At 40.8% G+C, this 24583-nt stretch overlaps 1 protein-coding gene across 3 annotated transcripts; it reads right to left on the reverse strand.

The window, feature by feature from the left end:
- Positions 1–2192: 2192 nt before the first annotated feature.
- On the reverse strand, positions 2193–21669 carry Tra2b (transformer 2 beta homolog). 3 transcript variants are annotated; one of them, XM_051150757.1, is made up of 10 exons: positions 21464–21668; positions 14803–15078; positions 10453–10586; positions 9227–9389; positions 7462–7650; positions 5694–5809; positions 4415–4498; positions 3745–3804; positions 2840–2913; positions 2193–2590 (listed from the first exon to the last, which is right to left on the reverse strand). In XM_051150757.1, the coding sequence occupies exons 4-10, from the start codon at positions 9257–9259 to the stop codon at positions 2580–2582; spliced, it is 567 nt and encodes a 188-aa protein (XP_051006714.1). In that variant the 5' UTR covers positions 9260–9389; positions 10453–10586; positions 14803–15078; positions 21464–21668; the 3' UTR covers positions 2193–2579. The 3 variants fall into 3 exon arrangements, with proteins under 3 accessions (XP_051006714.1, XP_051006713.1, XP_051006712.1); XM_051150756.1 differs by lacking the exon at positions 14803–15078 and having other exon boundaries at positions 2840–2910; positions 21464–21669; XM_051150755.1 differs by lacking the exon at positions 14803–15078.
- Between the last annotated feature and the right edge of the window lie 2914 nt (positions 21670–24583).

Below are 24583 nucleotides of genomic sequence, written 5' to 3' on the forward strand. Positions count from 1 at the left end.
GGGAGAGATGACCTACTAGGCTCCTGAGAATTCCACCAGGGGAATTGCCCCTTGGAACTGATACCCAGAAGGTTCCGTTCTTTCTCCTTAATCTCCTTTCTCTATTTAGGGTAGTCGGGTTGTAAGGGAGGTACATGCCTTTAATAAATCCCTAATAAAGTAGAATTGTTAAGGAATTGGAGGCAACAGCAACCAGCCTGCCCCTGACTCCTGAGTGTTCAGCAATCCTTAACTGTATTTGACCTTAGTCTCAGCTTTGAAACTTACCCTCCTAGTTTAGGTAGGTACTAAGGTCTCCCTCAAAGCTTTTCATGAAGTTGGGTGATCAGTAACACTGCATACCGTCTTTTTACAAAAAATCCTATTCTTTTAGCTTTAATCTGTTAGGATTCATCTGCAAATGTGTTACCTACAGTTGGCCAAAGGTTAAGAGTTACAGGAAGTGCTACGCCATCTTCCATTAAATAGTTTCCATCCCACCCAACCCCCAGACAGGGGTCTCTATGTAACAGAGCCCTGGCTGTCCTGGCATCAAACTGAGAGAAATCGGCTTGCCTCTGCTTCCCAGGAGCTGGGACTAAAAACATGTACCATCACACCCAGCCTAAATTTTTTTTTTTTTAAATAGTATCTCAACATGAAATCTGAAGTTCAGTCCAACTTGTTGTTAAACTGGAAACTACTCTTCCGTGACCATTCTTTACAGGCAATGCTCCTATGCCTTGTTTGTTAAAGTTATCAATTGGTTTTTCCTCAAAATGCAACCTCAAGGTGGCAATAGTGGAAAAGACCATAAACACCAGCCCCAGTGCTTCTGACACATTTACTAGGTTTAGCTTGCCAGAAACCTCTGGTCCTGGAGCCCATTAGGAGTCTAGGAAACCCCCTTTTACTCTTACTACTTTTCTGACACACACGCCCCCATCCCAAAGACCAGAGGTCCTCATTATTTAAGCGAGATTTACAGGGGAGCTTCCTAATGTTCCCATTACCACAGTGCTTGGCATTCTTTATGTAAGACTGCTCTAACACTGTCCCCTGCACTATTGTCATCAACCTACCTTAGGGCTGGGGCTGTAGCTCAGAAGGCTTGCCTTGCATGAAGTTCTAGGTTTACCCCCACAGTAATGGGGGCTTAGGGGAACTGGAAGGCAACAAATGGTCCCAACAGGTTTGTGTGCTGGCACTGTCCCTGTTAATCTAAACCAAACTTCCTATGTACATGGACGTCACAATATGCAGCATTTTATGAAAAACATGTACACACTAAATATCCAAGTGCCACACCCACGCCCATAGGTTAGCCCTGCTTATAACAGACTTAAATGGAAACAAACTGCTACTAAAAAATGTGATTTGCAAAATACCCAGACATGTGGGGAGGCTAATTATTTAATTCAACCTCATCTCCAAGGAGATGACATTCATTCTAGTATGTACCTGACTAATGTATTTGAGAAATTTGTGTGTGTGTGTGTGTGTGTGTGTGTGTGTGTGTGTGTGTGTGTGTGTGACCTTGAAACAAGAACAGTATTGCACCAGGCACTAAATAAACTACAGGACTTTAATTACAATAGTTAAAAGAAAACCAACACTTCTTTGTAAACCAAGTTGCATCAGCAATTTTTCTCTTTGCATTTATTTAAACAGTTCTCAAAACATTTGAGTGAATTGGGCCTCCTTTGGTAAGCAAAGGACCTGAAAATAATATTTAAAAAATGAACAGGCAGTCTTCAGTTTCATCCATGACACAAGTGTGGTGATCCCTTCTCTCATTCCATACTTTGAAGCACCCAGTTATTTTCATATAGTCTAAAAGCTAGAAGAACAAGAGTACATTGTGGTGGAATGTATTGTCACTTGCTGATTACTAGTTGAAATACTATTATCTCCTTGTAACAGCCTTTTAAAGGCATGTATCTGTAGCTCTTATTCCCTGCTATATATAATACAGATTACATAAAGGCTGACAAATCCACATTAATGTAAGCATTAAGCATTTGCTGCATGGAAAGATTTTTGTTCTAATACTAACAGCACAGAGTTACAGCATATTTTTTAACACTTAATTGAAGGTATATTGAATATGGCAAGTTTCATGGACTCCTGAAAGAAAATATCTTCATCTTAAAATTTTTTTACTGATAACTTAAGAATGGTTCTGGTTAAGCATTGATATTTAGAAAGAAAAGTAAAAATCAAACTTGTTTATTGTTGCTTTTTGCCATTTTACACACAGGCTTCGATCTTCAGAATACCCTGGATTCAGTAGAAAAACCTTTTAAATGAAGTTTTGTACAATAGAAACTTCTCAGCAGTCAAAATTTGGACTGTAAAAAAATACATGCAAAACATACTTTTCTGAAAACACTTAACTTTGAACAAAGCACCGAACTACACAAATGCAGAATGAAAACAGCATTTCAACTCCACCAAAAGTAGTCATCATAAAAGGTGTAAAAGTCACCTAACTTCACTAGGCACTGTTCACTTTTTAAACAGGAGACAATAAAAAATATTGTCCACAAAACAATATCTCAGCTCTATGGCAGGTTTCAGAAAGCCTTCAACTTCATGCTTTAATAGCGACCTGGAATGAAAACAAAACATGTATTAAAATGGGACTTGTTTTTTTTTAACCTGAAAATCTCTCCCATGAATTTTCACTCAAGCATTAATACTAGATGAAAAGAAATAAAATCTTTCAGGTGTCACAGATTAAACTGTGTGCAAACATAGCCAATTACAACAGCATGAACTTGCGAGCTACTTTTAAAAGTTGTTAACTCAGTGAATTGTATTACATCAGACATAAAAACCCATCATCGAGGTAACTTACGAGGTGAGTAGGATCGGGATCTAGAGCGGGACCTGTATCCTCCACGACTGTAGTAAGGAGAAGGTGACCGTCTTCTGTAAAGAAATTAAAGACTGTTTCTACATCTAGGTGATGCTGGGCTAGCTAATAAAACAAGGCCAAACTTTTGCCAGTTCCCAAGATGAAAGGTTTCAATAAACTTTTAAAATGCAGTATAATAGGTTCAAATACCAAATAAGCATTAAAAGTATTTTTGCTCTAAGCTCAAGTATTTTCCAATTTAAAAATAAAGATTTATTATGTATACAGTGCTCTGTCTGCCATGTGCACCTGCAGGCCTGAAGAGGACATTAGCTCACATTATAGCTGGTTGCGAGCCTCCATGTGGTTGCTGGGAATTGAACTCAGTACCTCTGGAAGAGCAGTCAGTGCTCTTAGGTCATCTCTCCAGCCCTGTATTTTGCAATGTCTACAAATCCTTTTACTAAGAACTACTTTTTAAAAACATTTGAGAAATCCTGCGGCTACAGAAATGGCTAACAGTTAAGAGCACTGGCTACTCTAGCAGAGGACATAGGTTTGACTCTCAACACCTACATGGTAGCTCAGAAAATGGGAAGCATTTTTCTGCCTCCAAAGATACCATGCATGAATGTGGCAGATAAATGCAGGCGAAATACACAATCTCAAAAAAAGGAAAAGGAAAAGGAAAAAAAAAAAAAAAAAAAAAAAGACAAGGCACGGAAGAGCAAGCCTTTGATTGGGAGACAGAACAGAGGCAGGTAGATCTGTGAGTTCCTAGATAACACAGATATCCTGTCTCAAAACAAAACCCTCTCATGCCACTTATAGAAAAGTTGCCCAAGTTACCAGACAAGAGTTTTAACAAGTGTTCTACTAGACAAGTTTCAAGCCCCTTGGCACACCTGTAAATCTGATCCCTGTCTTGAGCAGCTCTCCATCCACCTCCTCCTCCACCTCCTCCTCTGTGAAGACAAAGCAGCAAATTGGTTTTGGTAAGATTCTAGACTTCAACTCTTAAAGAAGCACTTCTATAGGAAACAGTATATAAACAATTAAAACAAAAGCCTCATTTTTTTAAAAAAGGGAAAAGGACAGACATGCATATCACACTTAATTTTACAGAAGTTTACACTGAAGGCTTAAAATTACTAGTTGGTGACTGAACCAGAACCAAGAAACAAAAGTTTCTTTTTCTTTTTCCTGAGACAGTCTCTCTCTCTCTCTCTCCCCCTCTTCTCCTCTCCCTCCCCCCCTCTCCCCTCCCTCTCTCCCCCTCCCCCCCTCTCTCTGTTAGCCTTGGCTGTCCTGGACTCGCTTTATAGACTAGGATGGCCTAGAACTCAGCGATCCCCCTGCTGGGATTAAAGGCATGCGCCACCATGCCCAGGCCCAAAATTTTCATCGCTGTATTAGCTCACCAAGTTTAATCTTCATTCATAAATTTAAAATTCACTAAATTAGACATAACTCTTATAAAAATTTTTAGCCCAAATCCTGGATATTTCTTACTTTTAAGAAATTTAGGTTTCTCTTAGGATCCCATAAGTGGAGACTGACAACTACACAGCTCACCTGTATGACCTGCTGTAATAATCCCGATCATCGTAACCACGATCATATCCTCTGTCATAATAGTCCCGGCGGCGGGAGCTGCCACTGTGAATAACAGCATGCCTTTTAATAAATCAAGTAATCACCCTCTTTTTCTTTTCTTTTTTTTGCCACAACGTTTTTATTTAAAAAAAAAAAAATCCTGATATCAGAAGACAACACAACCATATGGACATGATTAAACAAATTTATCTTTGGTTTTCCTGCACAAAAGTTAAAGCTGCCTGCTAATACACCTCTTTTAAGTATGTTAGCTGACCACCCCACACTCAGTTTTTAAAAGAATTTTATTTAGAGGGTAAAGAGATGGTTCAATGGGTTAGCTGTTTGATGCTCAAGTAAGGTCTTAAATAGGGCCTCAGCACCCACATAAATTATGCTGAGACAGTAAAGTCACAGAGGCTGGCTGTAGCGAAACAGTAAGCTCTAGATTCATTGAAATATTGTCTGTCTCAAAACCTAAGGTGGGACCCACAAGTTAAAGCACTCTAAACCTAAGAGAAGCTTCTCTTAGCACTACAGTGCCTTCTACAGAAGTGTCTACAGGGTGCTTCTGAATCAAAAGTGAGCTGTCACTATCCATCTATTCCCCTCCCAAGGCTCAAAACATGGAACAGGAAATAAAAATATTCTAAAGCTAGGTGGGTACAGTCACCCATTGCACTCACAGGCTAACAGTTAACAGCAGTCACTGTACCAATTCCAACGTGCGGGTGTGTGTGTGTGTGTGTGTGTGTGTGTGTGTGTGTGTCCTCCAACCAACTCCTATCCCAACCAACTCCTATCCAAGGAACTAGCTGTAGCTAACGGCTGCTGGTGATGTCCATTTTCTAGGTGGGCTGGCCAAGACCCAATAGATGCCCATATATTCAACCAGCACTCATGTCCTAACTGGACTTAGCGTTATTTTTAAAAGGGAAAGAAGAAAAGAGAAAGGGAGGGGGAAACAACTAGGGAGGAGCTGGGAGGGCCGCACATCTAGGGTAAAGAAAGAGGACATCAACAACAAGGCAGAAAATGAGATGATCTCCAGATCCATGTAAAAGTGGAACGAAGGGACTCCAAAGTTTGTTGCCTGAACCTTACATACATATGGGTGTACACATATACAGTAGTTAAGACTTTCTTCTAGAAAGATGTCAAGAGATTGACTGGTGATAGAAAAGATGGGGCTTGATAGAGGAAGAAACCCAGCATGGAAAGTACCCACCCACCCTCAAACAAATCAAGTTCAACTTACTAAGTCGGCCTCCCCATATAAATCCCTGGTGTTGGGGTATGAGGCCTTTTTGTTATGGAGAAATCGACCCTAATTCTACGTCCATCAAGCTCCATTCCGTTGGCACGTTCCTTCGCCTTTAAAAAGCAAACAGATTGTTATAAACATCCTGGACAACGTGTCTACCTCACAGCTATTTAATAAAGACTCAGTGGACTTTCCCTTTAATTTTTTCAATATTTTAATGTTGGCCAGAAGAAAAAACCTACACAATTTATAAATGGGTGTTTCCTCTACTACAAATTTACTTGCTAAAAGTAGTCAAAAAAATAAAAGTTCACAGAATACCACCATCCGCCTATATGACCCACAAAATGCTTTACCTAGGTACAAATGCAGGGAGACTTAGCTAATCCCTTAGTCTCTAACATCTCAGCGCTGGGATTACACACACACACACACACACACACACACACACACACAGAGAGAGAGCGCACTAGCATAGTACTTGAACAGAGCCCAAATGTTCTCCCATGGACACAGCTGTTTGGAATGAGAAAAAAAACCAAAGACAAGGTGTCATATATTCTATGTTTCAAAATGCCTGTTGGGAAAGCCAAAAGCTGAGGAAAGTTGACTCAAATGTCTTTTTGGTTTTGAGTTTGGGGCTGTTTTTTGGCTTAGAAGGTTCTTTTAATCTCAGCACTTGGGAGGCAGAGGCAGGCGAAACACTGAGAGTCAACAGCCTGGTCAACAAAGTGAGTCCAGGACAGCCAAGGCCACACAGAGAAACCCTGTCTCAAAAAACAAAAACAAAACCAAAAGACTATTTAAAACTTCAACACCATTTTTGTAATTATTTATAGGTGTTTTTAAGTGAAATAAAATTATTCCTTAAAGAGATTTTTAAGAACTTCCAATTTTCATGAAGAACGTTGCATAAACTTCTAGCTGAAGCTCAATTCCTGGTCAACAATAACCAATGGGCCTGTTATTAGCTGTTTCCCTTTTAGAGTGAAATGAGTATGGAAAGAGAGCTGGCTCGGGGCACCTGCTGCCCTCTTCTGGCCTCCACAGACACTGCACATGTAGTGCAAAAACATGTAGTCGAAACAGCCAGACATAAAAAATTTAAGATCTAAAATTTAAAGCACCACATTTCTGAACAGATAATCACATTCTCATTTTCTATTGAGTCCGGCAAAAACTGAAATCATTTCACTCATGTACTTTTAGAATAGGCCCAGGTATTCTTTCTTTACCAAACTTCACAGTTTACTTCATGCATCAGCAAGGCACTACAGAACAGCAAGTCATGTGTTGGAACATATCTCAAGATGTCAATAGTAGAACGTACTAGGCTAAAGCCAGAACCCTAGTACTAAGTACTACGTATTAAGACTGATTCACTTCATTCTTTACAGACTTGTTAAGAGTAAGTTTAGAACATCACTTAATTCGACATGTTCCAGGCAAAAATTTAATTTAAAACTGTAGTTCTGTGTCTTAAATCCTATATTTATACTATAAAAATAAGAAATTGCAGCCAGGAGTGGAGGCACATGCCTTTAATCTCAGCACTCGGGAGGCAGAGGCAGGTGGATCACTGTGAGTTCGAGGCCAGCCCGGTCTACAAAGGGAGTCCAGGACAGCCAAGGCTACACAGAGAAACCCTGTGAAGAAAAAAGAAGGAGGAGAAGAAGAAATTGCCTTGCCAATCATCTGGTTATCAGAATATAGTTATTAACAAGATTGATTGTTTTTAAAGTACAAGTAAAAATCTACTTACTTCCTTGGCATCATCTACATTTTCAAAATATACAAAGGCAAATCCTCTTGACCTTCTAGACTGCTGGTCATACACAATGGACACATCAGCAATGGGGCCATATTTAGAGAACACTTCTCTTAGATCTCTTTCTGTGGTGTACAAGCTCAACCCAAACACTCCAAGACAACAGTTGGGGTCAGGATTTGCCTAGAAAACAGAAATAGAGGTTTTAACCTTTAAAAATCTAACATACCCGGGCGTGGTGGCGCACGCCTTTAATCCCAACACTTGGGAGGCAGGGGCAGGCGGATCGCTGTAAGTTCGAGGCCAGCCTGGTCTACAAAGTGAGTCCAGGATGGCCAAGGCTACACAGAGAAACCCTGTCTCGAAAAACCAAAAAAAAAAAAAAAACCAAAAAAAAAAAAATCTAACATAAGGCAGGCAGAGCTATGTGTGTTCAAGGACAGCCAGGTCTACACAGAAAAATCCTGTCTCAAAAAACAAAGCAAGGGCTGGAGAGATGGCTCAGAGGTTAAGAGCACTATCTGCTTCTTCTTCCAAAGGTCCGAAGATCAATTCCCAGCAACCACATGGTGGCTCACAACCACCCATGATGAGATCTGGTGCCCTCTTCTGGCGTGCAGGTGTACATGCAGGCAAAACATTATATATACAATAAATACATTTTTTAAAAAAACAACATAAATCTAAAGTGAATAGGGCAGCCAAGGGAAGGATTACAAACTAGTACACAACAATGAAAAAAAAAAAAAAAATCAGACCAAGCAACATTGTATTTTACAAAAAACATTGTGGCATATGCTCCTGAGTTTGAGTCCAGTCTGGTCTACAGAGGACAAAATAAACTGTACAGTACATCATTTGAGTAATCATATACACTATAGAATTTAATTTGCAATAAGCTAAGCACATTAAGACTAAAATGTAGGGGCTGGAGAGATGGCTCAGGTTAAGAGCACTACTCTTCCAGTGGTCCTGAGTTCAATTCCCAGCAACCACATGGTGCCTCACAACCATCTATACTAGAATCTGGTGCCCTCTTCTGGTAGACAGGCACACACACAGGCAAAATGTTGTATGCCTAATAAAAACAAAATCTTAAAAAGACGTTGTTACTAATAGCTGAGGTAAGGGTGTGGAACAAGAGTTTAAACCAAGGATGAAGCAAACGCTACTGAACTTCATAAAGTTATTTGTATGCTTTTTCATGAATCCTTTTGAATGTTTAACAGCTAAAAATCAGAACTATATTGTATATTAATATATGAAACCCAACAAAAGTCTAACAGATTATCGAAACAGCTAGTATCAGTAAAATAAATTCTACCCCTACACTACAAGCATTGCAGCCACAATAAATTTCAAAAGGTTCCAATAATTTTACCTGAGATTGGGATGGGACATGGGATAACATCACTTATTAGAGAAATTACATTCTAACATAAACTTAGTTATGAAGCCGGCTGTGGTGGCACACACCTGTAATCCCAGCACTCGGGAGGCAGAGGCAGGCGGTTCTCTGTGAGTTTGGGCCAGCCTGGTCTACAAAGTGAGTCCAGGACAATCAAAGCTACACAAAGAAACCCTGTTTCAAAAATAAAAAAATAAAATAAAATAAATTAGTTGCTAGAACTCCACTGTCCAAAACAAATGAGGTGGTACAATGTCCAAAAGTATTCAGGCTGAGGCAGAGCACACACCTGCCTACTGTACATAGTAACCTGTAACCTGGGTTCAGCCCATAGCAGTTTAGAAATCTTACCCGGTTCCCAACATGACGCCTTCGAGTAGACATGGGAGAGTGGCTGTGGCTGTGCCGCCTGCGATAATCTCTGCTGTAAGACCTGCTCCGGGATCGTCTATGGGAGCGGGAGCGAGACCGTGACCTTGTATAATGCCTTCTAGAACTTCTTCTGGATCTAGACCTGGGGTCAAACATGGGACATAATAAATGATCAAACAGAATCACCCACAATCTAATCACTAACTTTGTAAGTACCCAAAGTCAGAACAAGCTCCCTCTCAACATTTCTTCAAAATATTATCAAAGGGAAATCTCGAAATTAAAATACCTAAAACTCTTTCAAAAACTGAGCCACACCAGGTGTGGTGGCGCACCCCTTTAATCCCAGCACTGGAGAGACAGGTGGATCGCTGTGAGTTCGAGGCCAGCCTGGTCTACAAAGTAAGTCCAGGACAGCCAAGGCTACACAGAGAAGCCCTGTCTCAACCTTCCCCCCTCCTCCCACAAAAAGGAACCACCCAGTACACTTTTCTAGTTTGGTTTGCGCACATCTTTACCTCTCAAAGTGCTAGTGTTTGCTTTTAATAAATTCATTTTATGGCTTCTGACTACAAGTTTTTACATCTGTATAACACAGTGAGAGAAGAAGTGCTGGTGCTGCAAGCAGTTACTGTTCAAAGGGTTAAGTACAAGTCAGCAAAAGGCTGGGTGTGGTGGTGCCTGCACTGGGGAGGCAGAGGCGGGTAGACTGATGTGAGGATAGCCAAGGACTACACAGAGAAACCCTGTTGTTTTGTTTGTTTGGGGGTGGGGGGTGTGCAAAAATAGAGAAAAGGCTCTGAACCCTAACTACAGAAGCCCAACTAGTTTCAGTCTTCTGGTCTCCATTTCCTTTTTTTCCCCCCCCTGGTCTCCATTTCTAATACCGTCATTAATAGACCAAAAAAATGAATGGCCATATCCTCTACCTTCCTTAGTTTATTTTTTTGTAAGATTTATTTATTTATTATTTATACAATGTTCTGGCTGCATGTACACCTGCAGGCCAGAAGAAAGCATCAGATCACATTATAGATGGTTGTGAGCCACCATGTGGTTGCTGGGAACTGAACTCAGGACCTCTGGAGGATCAGTCAGTGCCCTTAACCTCTGAGCCGTCTCTCCAGCCCCCCCCCTTAGTTTATTATACCACACCAGTATCAAAGCAGAGTTAACCGAAGAGATCTCAAAACGGTCTTTCTTACCTAGATTCAGATCTGGACCTTGATTTTGACCTAGAACGCCTTGAATCCTCCTTGGAGCGAGACCTTGCTGGGGTATGCCGTGCAGATTTCCCCGATCCGTGTGCACTTCCACTTCTGGAAGCAGAACGGGATTCCTACATGCAGATGTCAAAGTTTTAATTTGTATACTTTTGGGAGAAACTTTAAAAACAAATAAGCTTTGTGAAATAAATGGCCAAGGAGAGCAATCCTCTTCCAAAGATAAGAAAACATATGTGAGGGCAGGAATTGAGTATACCTGGTATAATAGTTTCATTGCTTCAACTGACAGGAATCACAAATGGTTCTTTTCTTCCACCTTTCTGGAGCAAGGATAACAATTATCTAACTCCACTCCCTTAAAAGGTGTCAGACTGTTAAAGAACTGCCCAAGGATTATATTTTGGGGAATGCGACTACATAGACTTTGAAACAACTTTAACTGTGAAGCTTATTCTAGTCAAGTTGCAATCAAAACAAAACCCTACAGTTTCTTAAACTTCAAGTTATGGCTTGTTGAGTGAGGGTGAGAGAGCAGTAAGGGTAACCTAACATTTAAAGCTCTGAAGGTGGGTGAAATTTAGCTGAATGTAAAAACTAGCCGATAGACAGGAAATCTGGTCTAGTTCTTGTTTTTAATGTATGTGAGGCCCTTCTTCAAAACTCAAGGGCAAAAAGGAACTAAGAACACAGCAAGGGAGTAAACTGCCAGAGTAGAGAGGTGGCAAAGACCCACAGCTTGATTGGCTAAACTGAGATGAGACACGGCAAAATACAACTAGTAACTGAGAAAAGGTAGAAATGATGTGTAAAGGGCACATTCAAAAAAAGGATGAAAATCAGAAGCTCATGGTCTACGGGCCCAAAAGAAAAATTTGTAGATGCCTAAACAAATACTATGTGCTTGGTTTTCCTGTCAAAACTCCAACTAATTGCCACTTATCAGAAACAAACAAAATCTAAATAAATATAAATAAGCAAGCAAGCGAGCAAGCAAAGGATAATCACTTTATAAGCCAAAGGCTTGTGTCAATTAGTAGAAAATACATACTGCAATAGAATTAGAAAAATTCTACAAAGACATTTAAAAAAACAAACACAGAAGACACTACTCACCAGACAGCTAAGCTTTCACTAAACATTTTAAGGCAAAATAAAAGGCATGGCCTAGCCAGTGGTTCCTAAGATAGAACAACAACCACTAAAGGGAAAGCAAAACTACAATCAAGGGCGTGAATCTAAAGACACTTACTTCCAAATAAAGTAACCACAATGGCTCTCCATTGACAGAAGAATGGCCTGGCCACCCTCAGAAAGCTAAAGCTAGAGTTCTCTATGGTTTACAGAGTTAGAACATCCCTCCTACATGCCCAGGACACTAAGGTATTTTGTATACAACACAGGAGACCTTAAATAAACGGGAAATAGAGAACTAGAAGAATGAGTTCAGCTTTCCAGGTCCCAAATCTAGAAAATATTTGAATGACACACTAAAACATGGTGTGATGTGATGTGTGAGCCTTACCTCTCTATCAGAACTTCTTCCCACCCCCAAGGAGTAACTGGCTAAAGATTAAAAATAAGCTGTGTGAGTACTCAGGAGGCAGAGGCAGGCGGATCACCTCTGCCTGGTCTACAAAGGGAGTCCAGGACAGCCAAAGCTACACAGAGAAGCCTGTCTTTAAAAATCAAAAAGAAAAATAAGCTGTATGTAACAACAGCCCCCTTTCATACCAAGATAAAGCTTAAGGTTCAGTGCTGCTGGTTGGGAGGAAGACCACCCCACCTAACTAGCCACTGGATTTCTGTATCCAATGTTCAAGCAAAACACTCAGGAAGGCAATTTACCTCACTTTCTTAGATTAACAAAAATCTTAGTAACAGCCTTTTGCCCTATTTCACTATAGGGAAAACCAACGTACAAGAAAAAACACAAGGAGCTAGATAGAAAGTTAATGAAAATGTCTTTATTCTAATCCTATAACACAATTCAAAGAACAATTAGAAGCTTTAATGGAAACCAAATGAAGTGTTTTGCCAGAAAAAAACATAACACAGCTGTCACATAGCATTAAAAACAAAAATAAAAAGAAATAGAACAGAAAAAACCTCTAAATCTGTCTAACAGAAATTTGCCTAGGAACAAAGAGGTAGGAAATAAAAATTCCCCTTTTCAGAATGTTGCTGCATTTTTAACAAGTTTACCTCGAACTGAAATGTTTTGTCAGTCTGTCTGCTCAGAGGAAAGCAAAATTTCTAGTTTGGAAAATTAGCATTAGTAAAGTTTCTTCTTAAAATTCTAGTAGCCTAAAGGGGTCTAAACTGATGGTTTAGAAAGCTTCCAAGACTCCACTCAGCCTCTAAATCTAATAGGCTATGCCACATATATACTTTTAAAGCCACTTCTTAGATCAGAAACCAGGGGAAGCACCAGAATACCAAAAAATTCCACTTGTCTCTATATTGCCACATTGTTGGGCTAACAGGGAAAACAAAAAACTATCTCTAAACTCTGAAGTCAGGGTTAAATCCTTCCAGTTATGTGGACCAGCTTTTAACTGAAGGATTTTGTGAGGAAATGAGACTCCCAGTAATTAGTTAAACCCAAAGCTCTACACTCATCTTCAACCTTAATTCACAAAGGACTCTATAAAACCAGCCAGGAAAATCCTTTACACTTAACATTTCAAATTCCACTCCAAGTGAGAAAGCCATATAAAACTCCAGAAATGCTACCAAAAAACTGGATGGCCAATGCCAAAAGATAAAGGATCATGAACTTAAAGGCATAAATAACAATGCCAGAAATCCCCAGAAAAACTTCACTCAAATAAATCTTAGTCATCATTTTAACTAACTTGCAACCTGTAAAGAACAGGTCTAGTTTAAAAACAAAATTAAGCAGTGTGTAGCTCCTCCTATATTGACAACAGCAGCCCAGAAGTCCAAAACCTCTCCATAGCAACCCCTAACACCCAGCCCCGAGGAGCTCTTAGGTTTGAGTTAGGCACCCTAATCCTAAAAAACAGCAGTACATGTACTATGTTATTTAAGTCTCACCAACTCAATGTCATAAGTTAAATGCTTTCCTATGATTCTTTGACAAGGTAATCATCCTTGATTTCAACCCCCATTTTGGCCCTCTAATTTTAATTTTCTCTGTGAACAGGACTTAAAAGCACCCTAAACGGTTCATAGAGGGCACTGTAAGCTCCAAAGAGAAAAATCAAAAGTAGCTGGGAAACTTCAAAACTAAAATTATTCTTGATTACTGTCTCCTATAAGTGAGCGCTGAATTCTCTTTGCAAGATACAGAAATAATGTCAAAAACACTAAGAGGCTAAAGCACACCAACAAAAATATGCACCCTTCAAGGTCATTTAAGTCATTTTCTTCAATAGCTCTAAAAGACCTACACCCAGAAAATATTTACAGTTGCCACCACTTTTAGATGATAATTTTTAATATTCTATATGGAGAAGACAACTATTGGTTGTTTGCTACTATGTGTACTTGTAATAACATGCTAATCATTTAATCAGTCAAAACCCCAGTTGGAGTAGCACACCAAAAGAAAACAATGTTTACTTAAGGAACTACTTTAGGAGAAAAGGCAACAAATACCAGCTACTGCCACACTTTGAATTAGCAATCTGACCCGTTTCTTTTAAGGGGAGCTACTATACAACAAAAACCCTACCAATTCAATTGGAACAGATGTTAAACTGAAACAATATTTTTTTTTAAATCCTTATTTGGCACATGTAGATCTCAACATTAGGGCTTAAGTGGTTGTAGCTTTCCACAAATACTATGTGGAAACCTAATGCTTTCATTACAACATAAACAATGGTATTAGAGGCTTTGCTTGGATGGGGGGGGGGAGCGGTTTAGTTCCATTATCACCCCAGTGACAGTCTTGAATTTTCCCCATAGAAAATATTCTACTGTACACTGTTCAGTATCAAAGCAGAAAATATCAGTGCATTTTGAGAGTCCAAAGGTCATTAAGTAACATAACATACCACCAGTTCCGAATCATACTCACTCAGGCCCCAGAACCAGCAGAGTATAATTAATGAAAAGCTTAAGGGAAAATGGGAGGCCAATTACCCAGGATAGCACACTGCTGCCTTCTATTTGACTACAAAGTTATTTTTAAGAATTGCATTTCCAGCATTTGACTAAGCAGTTAAAATTAGAATTATTACCTAATTTAAACGATTCCCTTGGAAGTCACTTCTTTACCCTGTATATATTTTCTTCTATTAAACAAATAATGCATGCATGTTTAGCAAATATACAGGGACACATAAACAGACTAGTAATTACTTAGCGTAGTGCTTTCTGATTCCAGATTACTTCTTATCTTAACTTCATTTTTATTTCTTTTCTTCATTCTTCCGTTTCAAATTCTGACTTCTTTCATCTTCCCCACTTCACACAAATTGCTCAATATTCTACAAGTGGGACTTCTGGTCTGATAATTAGCATGCATTCTTTCTTTTATTTTTTCAAATTTCAGCTTCACTTATTCCTGAGCTTCAAATACTCATTTATAAAACTTGTCAAATGACGACTTCCGCATTTTCCTTCTTCAACATTAACCTTAATAGAAAAAGAACAGGATGAAGAATATTTTAAAACTCCAGGATAAAATCCAGTGCCAAAACTGAAACTAGAAAAAAAATCCCTTTGTCGTTTTGGATTTAAAAAATACTAGATTATGCAGCTCAAAAAACTGAAACTACATAGTTTCCTGTTGGTATATGGTAGTCATTCGTCTACTCCAAATAAATGTATCATGCTTGCTATGAATGTGAAGTGCGCCACTGAACAGTTACTGTTCATTTAACATCTTTACAAACTGTTAATCACATTTCACACTTCTTATTGTATTCAAGAGAAAATGCTAAGTGTCAAAAGCACATCTCTAGTCAAAAAGTGACACATTTAAATACAAAAGTGCAAGAAAGAAAAGCACGGACAAATCATCTGCACAATAATGACAAAGACTGGGGTTGAAGAGATTTACAGTACTGTGACTTGTGTAGGTAAGATAAGTAAATGCTTTTAATGCCATATTATTGTGTATTTAAAAAGAGCATTGCTAGACAATGTCAGCAAACCTGACAATTTGGATCTCTCCAGCCCACCCTTGGGAAATCTGCACTAGTGAAACTGTATTCTAAGAATTGTTTAATTACTAAACTAAAATTCTGATACTAAATATAGTTAATCAACTACTACATGCCAGCAGGTATAAAGAAAAGCAGAGCAAACTTGATTCCAACAGTTATGCCCAAAGAATTCTGTTGTAAGGTTTCCCCTCTATCAACAAAAGTCTTCTGGATGTCCAAAGCAGAGGTCCTACTCGAAAGGTGGCTAGTTATGAGAAAATTATAGTTAACCTTCTCAAATTATTAAAAAGGTCCACTTTAGCAGATTGGTGAATTTTAATACAACACTGAAAGAAACACTGTTGGAACACTAAGCAAAATACTGCCCATGTAAAACAGTCTAGTTTTGTTACCCTTCTATGTCTTCCTGTATGCTTACTGTCTGATTTCCTCCTACATTTCTTCTGGTTTAAAAAAAAAAAAAAAAAAGTCAAGTCTTTAAACTACTCTTGGTATAGGCAATCATGGCTATAGTGGTATCATCAAGAAAAAGCCTAATTATCAATTGTTGTTTTATCTAGAAACATTTTAATGGCCTTTTAAGGGAGTCACAATAATTGGTTTTCTTGTAATATCCATCACTAAAATGCAATGGGGAATGCTTACTGGTATCACAAATGTAATCATGGAATCAGAATGCCCAAGCATTTCCTTAATGCCTGGCCTCCCTAAAGGTTATTTATGTACATATACAGGGCTTTGGTTCAGAAGATACTAAAAACTCTAGTTATCATGACTTTTCAACATTGAGGCCACTTTGGTATTGGTTCATTACCACTTTCCAAGTCTTCCTTCTCCTATACTCTAAGAACAAAATGATTGCTAAACAATATTTGTACTTAGGATTATTTGAACTCAGCTAAAATCAAACAGCCACTTCATAAAACTACAAGGTCAACTATTGGGTTAACACACATTTGACTGAGAAAGGATCCTACTTAGAAAAACACATTACTGAAATGAGACAAGCAAAGAAAAATTCCACCTGCTAAAGAAAGGAAAGATCAACACTAAAATGGATGAAGGGCTTTATTTTGGAGACAGTCTCATGGAGCCCAGAGTGGCCTCAAAGTCACTGTACAGCTTCAGATAAACTGCTCCTCCCCCCAAATGCTGTAATAGGCCTGTGCCCTCTACTTTTTTCCTGCAACTATTAGAAAGATGGAGAAAAATCATCAAATGCTTAGTTTGTTAAAAAATAAAATAAGAGGGGGAAAAAAAGACCTGACATACCTATACCAACCCTGTGCTTTTTATAAATTCACAAAAAATACCAAACCTTAAACTTCCATTAAATACGTTCCATCAGAAGCACGTACATATGCTTTTGGGTTTGAAAGTTCTGGTCTACTATCCCTAATACAGAAGCTTCCATCCACACCGTCACATGAACATCTATGCCAATAACTAACCTGAAAATAGCCTCCAAAACCCAATTCAAAGCAATGATTTGGGGACTATAATTTGCTGCAATCAATTTTGACCTGAAACTTAAAAGACAATGATGGCAACACCTAATTTTATATGGTCCACATCCTACAATAGTGACCTGTGTAAAAGCACTAATTCCTAAAGCAATCACCATACCTTATTAGAAAACAATAGCTACATATAAATACTGATCAACAAAACAATGCTGGACACATACACTATACAGCTCTATCATTGACTGAGTCAAATTTTAAAGTACTTTTGTTTATCATTTAAGCCCGGGGTTTTACTGAAGAGAAAAGGAAAAAAGCCTGTACAAACAAGACAAATTCCATTATCACATCTTTCAGTATCTGGATTCCTCTTCCAAGCTTTCAACAAAACCAGTAGTACTTACCTTATTAAATCATGTTACTTCACCTTCAATACCACATTCTATTTTGGCAATATCCACAATAAGCATTCTTATTTAAGCCAAAGAAAATAATTCAACAGTTTCAACAGACTTATACCTAACCTGTCTAGTTAGTGATGAAAAATATGCAAACAATTTTCTTAAATTTGGCACTAATTCAACCCTTTGTTAAGGAAGACTATGTGAAGGCTATGATTATTTTAGAAATACAAGTTTTAGTTTTAAAAAGAATTTAGTTAGGGGATAAAAACACGGAATCCACAAAGGCATCCTCACAGGACTAAGCAGAAGAGAAAACCTGCAGAATTTGAAGGCAATCTGATGTGCAGTATCCACAGGCTTACTCCTTCAGATTCAGACAGTTAAGTGTTATGTTCCAAACACACCATGTTTCTAAGGAAGCAGCTCCTATTCTACCACAGTATTTGCTAACTCCAAGCTTTTCTTTTAACGTCCTGGCTATTAGTCATAAAATAGCCTAACAAAAACTTTGAAATTATCTACCTTGTACAATCCTTAGTTTCAAGGTTCTTCCTATAAAGACTCACTTGCAGATTCTCAAAGAGGTTAGAATTTTAAGTTAAATAGGCAATCAAAATGCATAAGTCTAACACCCTATACTTGAACTATTGGGGTCTCAAATATTAACCCCAAAATTACCTTACACTTCTAAAGAGTGGCAGTGTTTTTTTCCCCTCAAAGACAAAGTGCTTTACAAAATGAGTAATTTTTGGCAAGTACTAGAAGAAATAAGAAATTTTATCAGACAAACGTTAAAATGGGCCAACTGCCCTCACAAAAAAAGCCAATAAATTGTACAGATAGCAAACAAAGGATAAGAACATGTGCTGCAATAGAGCTAAATGCTAACATCCGTCCAATAAATTTTGTGGCCAACCTAACACAATGTATTTCACACTCAATTACAGTCTGCTTAGAAAACAACTTTGAAGGCTAAGGGGTTTGAGGGAATCCTGAAGTGTGGAAATGTCCATGTGAGGCAAGTGAAGGCTGAGATTCCAGGTAACAACAATTTATCCAATGTACATCAATCAACTCCAAGAGCTTATGTGTTTAAGGGCCTAGAAGTCAATGAAACTCGTTTTCAGGTTCCAGAGATGGTTGGTTATACCAGGCATATCCAAGACTATTACTCTGAACATAATTTTTACACACATGTAAAAGGGAAGTTAAACCAATTCGATCTGGCCATTCTACTTTGCACTTACGTCTGAAAATAAAATACGGGGGGCTTGGGGTACCTTGTATTATGTTTGTGTGTAAGCCTATGTGGCAGGCAAGCACAACCAGTCCTTAAACTATACCCCTTATTCCTTTGGGGGAAAGTGTTTAGCCTTGCTACATAATTCACCAGAGTATCTTAAACTCTGGATCCTATCCAGGACAAATATCAAAGATTAACAAACCTGCAACATACTGCCTAGCTTACCCTTAGATATTTTTAAACTTTGTCTCTGAACTTTGTTTTGGCAAGCCTTCTTGAGAGATTCAAGCATTTCAGTTTTCCAATCATCCAACGGGAAAACAAAAATCACCAAGCAAGAATATGTAGGTATAGGGCTGGAGAACGGGCTTAGCAGTTAAGAGCAACTAGTGCTCTTAAGAACAGAGGTTGGCTTCCTAACACCCAGGGACACACAGCCCCTTTAAGCATCTGTGGAAACAACTGTATATACAAATGGGCCACACAAACAGGGATAAGGCACACAGGATGCTTTAAAAAAAAAAAAAAAAAAAAGGCAAGCTTAGCTCCAAGGTGTCAGCAAACACCTTTTATCACTACAAAGGCAAAGACAGGAGGATCTCTTGAGTTGGAGGCCAGCCAGCCTGGAAATGCAATGCTAATTCCAGGACAGCCAGAGCTACACAGAGAAACCCTGGTTTCTGACAACAAAACAAAACAAAAAATTTTAAGCCACCCTGGTGGTACACGCCTTTAACCCCAGTACTTGGGAGGCAGAGGCAGGATCTCTGTAAATTGAGGACAGCCTGGTCTACAGAGCCAGTTCCAGGACAGCCAGGGCTGCAAGGAAACAAAAACAAAATAATAATAATTAAAATTTTTTGAGGTGTGTTCCACAGTTTCGCAGTTTAGAAACAGACCAGAAAAATCCATCTTTAATGCTTTTTTCAGCTGGGCATGATGGCATACGCCTTTAATCCCAGCATTCAGGAGGCTGGAGCAGGCAATCCCTGAGTTCAGGACAGTTGAGGACCAGAAGAGAAACCCTGTCTCAACCCTCTCCCCACCACAACAAATACTTTTCTCTCGAATTAAGTAGCCAGGACAAAGGGGTATGGTGGTTCACACCTTAAATCCCAGCACTAGGGAGGCAGAGGCAGGCAGATGCCTATAGTCAAAGATTAGCCTGGTGACATATCAAGTTCCAGGGCAGCCAGGGTAACCCTCCCTCAAACAAATATTCAAAAACACCAGGAGGGACACCTTACTAGTTGAAATAGAAACAACACCTCAAATTAACAGGGGTAACTAACAATTTCTCAGCTCTTTCAAAATGGTACCTACTTTCCTTCAATTGTTTTCTTCCTGGAGTAACCGCCAAAACCGTTGCCTGAGACTAGATTCCATGCTCATTATCGGGAAACCAAAAATTCTCTGGCCCACTTGTGAGCACCCAATCGGTTTCTTTCCTTAGAAAAGCTTTAAAATGACAAGGCTCACAAAGGTTGACATCGAATTTTAAATTTACCTCGGAATAAGAAACTCATCTCAATCTGTAAAATTCTGATCAGCTCAAATTATTCTGATTTGGTTCCAAGTTCACCATGGCAGAGCCCCACAATATTCTACCTAGCTGTCAAAGGCCTTTTGAATTTTACTAATACACTTATTTGACTATCAAAGTGAACTATGATCTACTGGCAAGTTTGTGAACTTCTTGTGAAACCAAAAATTAAGTCATGAGGCGTAAAACAATTATTCTCATAATGCTTCTAAGCAGTTTTCCAACTGCAATTACTTGTTGACTAAGCCTTATACTTTCCGTATCTTCACGTGACAGTTTAACCTAAATACTCTACAGCCACGCCACAATCGCTTTAATTCGTTAGGCTTTGGGACTGGGTTTTAATTTAGGTCCGTTATATGTAATCCAATCAACCTTCTCCAAATTTCACCATCCGGAGATTAAAAAGTTTAAAAAATAAAAACACGCTGACTCCGGAGTTAATGGCGCCTTAATGTGTCGCCACCGACTTCTCTGCTCCATGATTTCCCCGGAAGGGGTGGGGTGGGGAGGACAATCCATACAACAACCCTAACGACCTTGTGTTCTGTTCCACTAAGAACCCCAACAATTAGGGGGAAAAAAAGATCCAGCACAAAGCCCCCCAATTTCCCTCGGCTGCTTCCAGAGAGGCTCCAAGAGCACCCTCCAACTGTCCTTCCCAAGGACGAGAAGCGCCCTCCATCGACCGATGACCCAAGCCCCGGGGCCCCACGTGGCCTCTCTCCGTTCCACGGTGCATCCCCGCCCCCGGAGAGGGAAGAGAAGGCAGCAGGGACCCGGGCGGCTCCGCCATTTTGTGCCTCTGGCAGCGCGCCCGGCCCGCGCGCGAGCCCAAGATGGCTGCGGCGCGGCTTCGCAGGAGAGCAACGGCGAAACGAGATACCGTTCCCATCCCCCAACGCCGAGGAGACGCCGCGGCCATTTTTAATCCCTTCCCCACCCCACCCCCGTAACGGAAAACAAACAAAACCAAAAAAATAAAAAATAAAAAAAGACGTTAAGAAAAAAATAAAAGCGGTCGTCCCGGGTACGAGGCGCACTGCCCGCCGGCGGCGGCGTCCACCGGGCCCTTCGGCGCCGCGTCTCCCCGTCGGCGTCGGACTTCCGAGCACAGACTCCCGCCGCCCGGCCCGGCTCGGGAGGCCTAGAAAGAGAAGCCAGGTGGGACCGCGGCCGCCCGCGCCCCCCGCGCGTACCCGCTCGCCGTAGTTCTGCTCGCCGCTGTCGCTCATTGTCTCCGAGTTGCTGTCACCGCTTGCCGGCCGGTACTGAAGCTGTCACGCTCCCCGCCTTCCCTTACAGAGGCTCCGCCGGGGCCCCGCGCGACGCCACACTTCTCAGAGTTGCCCTGAGCCGACGCGCTCCGCACCGCCTCCGCACCGGTCTAACGCTGCCGGATGTGACGCCACGCACTTTAACCTGGACCCGCCCACTCCCCAGAAGGCGCGCTTTCCTGGCCCCGCCTACTTCGCGGGGCCTCTGATCTGCTTTTCTCCTGCAGAGACGCTTCCCGCCCCACCCCCACCACGCCACCCGCCAAACCGGACGTGACGTCTACCACCCCGCCTTGCGCCGACTTGCCCCTGGTGCCTGCCTAGTCCGGCGCGTGGCGGGAAAATGTTTGTCTGTTCCCGCGCGAGCGCGCGTCTGCGGTGGTCTCCGTGGGACACCGAGATGTCACCAGCCATGCCACAGTTGTTTCTGGAACCTTCTGGGAACCGTTCTGGGTGGAAGGAGAGAAGAGATGGCTTCACTTTCTTCCATGCCTTTGTTCTGCCTTGCTAGTTTCCTTTTGTTCTCTTCCTTGATATGAGAGAACACAGCCATACAGTGTGGGTTCTTACCCACCATTTATTTAGACTTAGCTCTAGATCTTTCCTTTCTAAATACAACATTCATTTTAAAATGCTTTCCAATTTAAGCCAGGCATAGTGTCACAGGCCTTCAATCTCAACACTCAGGAGGCAGAGGCAGGTGGATCTACAGAGAGATTTCCAGGACTACACAGACAAACAAACAAAAAAATTGAGGTTGGGACAAAGTCTCACGCTGTTTAACCTTGAACTCACCATGTAGCCTAGACTGATGTTATAAAATGTATTAATCCTCTGTGTCAGTCTCTCAAATCCTGGGATTACAGTTATGATCCATCAGTCCTGACTTTGCTCTATAAGACACAGGCAGGAGGAGCTCTGTAGGAAAGCCAAGGCTACATAGTGAAACATTGTCAGAAACAAAACAAAATAAAACCAGGCAGAGGCAGAAGGATATGTGAGTTGGAGGCCAGCCTGGTCTACAAAGAGAGTTCCAGGATAGCCAGGGCTATTACACAGAGAAACCCCGTCTCAAAGAACCAAAACGAAACAAAAACCCGAGGCAGTGGTGGCGCACACCTTTAATCCCAGCACTCTGAATCAGAGGCCCGTGATTCTCTGTGAGTTTGAGACCAGCCTGGTCTACAAAGTGAGTCCAGGACAGCCAAGGCTACACAGAGAAACCCTGTCTCGAAAAACCAAAACAACAACAAAGTAAGTTCCAGGACAGCCAGGGCTACATAGAGAAACCCTGTTTTGGAAACACCTCCACTCCAAGGGGGGAAAAAAAAAGGAAGGAAGGAAAGAAAGAAATGGAGAAATGGGAAGCCGGCAGGATAGTACATGTAATCTTTGTAAATCCCAGCACTAGAGAGGGGAAACCAAGGACAGGCAGCAGTTTAAGGCCAATCTGGGCTACTTGAGAAGGAAACAAACAACAGAATAGGGGCTGCAGTGATAGGTTTCTCTTTGGGAGCGGTCCTGTGCCCTCTAACCTCTAAGGGTGACCTGAAAGGACACTGAAGAGGCTCTCTGACCAAAACCGTAACAAATGAGTTATCAAAATGAGTACCATTTTGAATGTACAACAGTGACAGTTTTGGTCAAAGAAATATCTTCTTTTCTGTGAATTTACTGAGCTCTGGGATGATCTAATGGTCTTAACTCCAATGAATAAAACAAAAGCTAACTAATGAAAGAACTGTAGTTGATTTGGTCATCCCATCCTCATTTCAACTGGAGATTATAGAGGAATGTTAATTCATAACACGGTTGCTCTGGCAAGAGATCACACCCAAAATCCTCTAGGTCTGTGTGATCTGACTGGAATACAAACACGCCTTTAATCCAGGAGACAGAGAGCAAACAGATCTGAGGTAAAGGCCAGTCTGGTATAGAGCAAATATCCGGTAAAGAAAAGGTTAGGTCCAGATGTGGCGATATGCCTTTAATCCCAAACAAAGGTAAAGCTAGCTTGTAGAAGGAAGCACCCATGTTTGAAAGTGATGTCTAATTGAGCGGCAGAAAAGGTGACAAATTGGAAGATTTGACAAAACAGGATATGCCTACCTCTCAGGAGAACAGAAAGGAAAGGGATACCACTTAGAGGCGGTTTTACAGAGAGAGGAGGAGGCAGTTTTTTTTTTTGTTCGTTTGTTGTTTTTTTTAACCAGGACAGTTATAGAGAGACGGGTTGCAGAGAGAGAACTCAGGTGAAGACGGAATGAGCCCGAAGATGAGAAGAAGCCAGACAGTTAGAGCAGATTGCTGAGTTAGTTTGAGGCCAAGCAGAGCCGAGAGGGAAGCCAGACTGAGAAGTCAGCTGGAAGAAGAGTTTGAGCCAGAGCAGCTGAGTTGAACCACCCAGCCCTGACACAGTAAGAACAAGAAAGGGCGAGCTTATTAAGCAGTAAATCTCAAAGGCTGAAAACATTTTATGCTAGGTTAGATTGTACAGAAGCTAGAAGCTTCCAGGCCAGCAGAAGGAAGTGGTAAGCCTCCCAGACAACAGCTGAGCAAGGAGAATAAAAGATAGTTTTTACAGGTGATCACTTCCACCAAATGGTGCCAAACCGCAACAGGACCAAACGACCCTAGACAGCTCCACATCTGGATCTGCAGCACTACCCAACATCAGGGCTCCCTAATCATTTATTGCCTTTCGATATTTTCTTTTTCTTGTGCCAAAAATTAAACTCACAAATTTACCATTTACTCCACTGCTATACTGTCCCTCAGTTACATGCTCTTGCATTTTTTAGCTGCAGATATTAGACTTATGGCCAGGGTTTTTCTATTAGAGTTTGGCGTGGTGGCGCACACCTTTAATGCCAGCACTCAGGAGGCAGAGGCAGGCGGATCTCTGTGAGTGGGAGGCCAAGCCTGGTCTACAGAGAGAGTTCCAGGATAGCCAAGGCTACACAGAGGAACCCTGTGTCAAAAAAAAAAAAAAAAAAAAAAAAAGTCCAAGGTTAGGCTGAGTGTGGTGTTACTTGCCCTTAA

The sequence above is a fragment of the Acomys russatus genome, chromosome 8 (genome assembly GCF_903995435.1).
Source record: "Acomys russatus chromosome 8, mAcoRus1.1, whole genome shotgun sequence".
NCBI lineage: Eukaryota > Metazoa > Chordata > Mammalia > Rodentia > Muridae > Acomys > Acomys russatus.

Bases quoted from the DNA above. Each gene is read 5' to 3' on its own strand.
- Tra2b (XM_051150755.1), bottom strand. From the start codon at position 21,499: ATGAGCGACAGCGGCGAGCAGAACTACGGCGAGCGG. The intron at 7,651-9,226 runs GTAAGATTTCTA...TCTGTTTTCTAG, and splicing joins GGCGTCATGTTGGGAACCGG to GCAAATCCTGACCCCAACTG. The intron at 5,810-7,461 runs GTAAGTAGATTT...TGCTTTTTAAAG, and splicing joins ATGTAGATGATGCCAAGGAA to GCGAAGGAACGTGCCAACGG.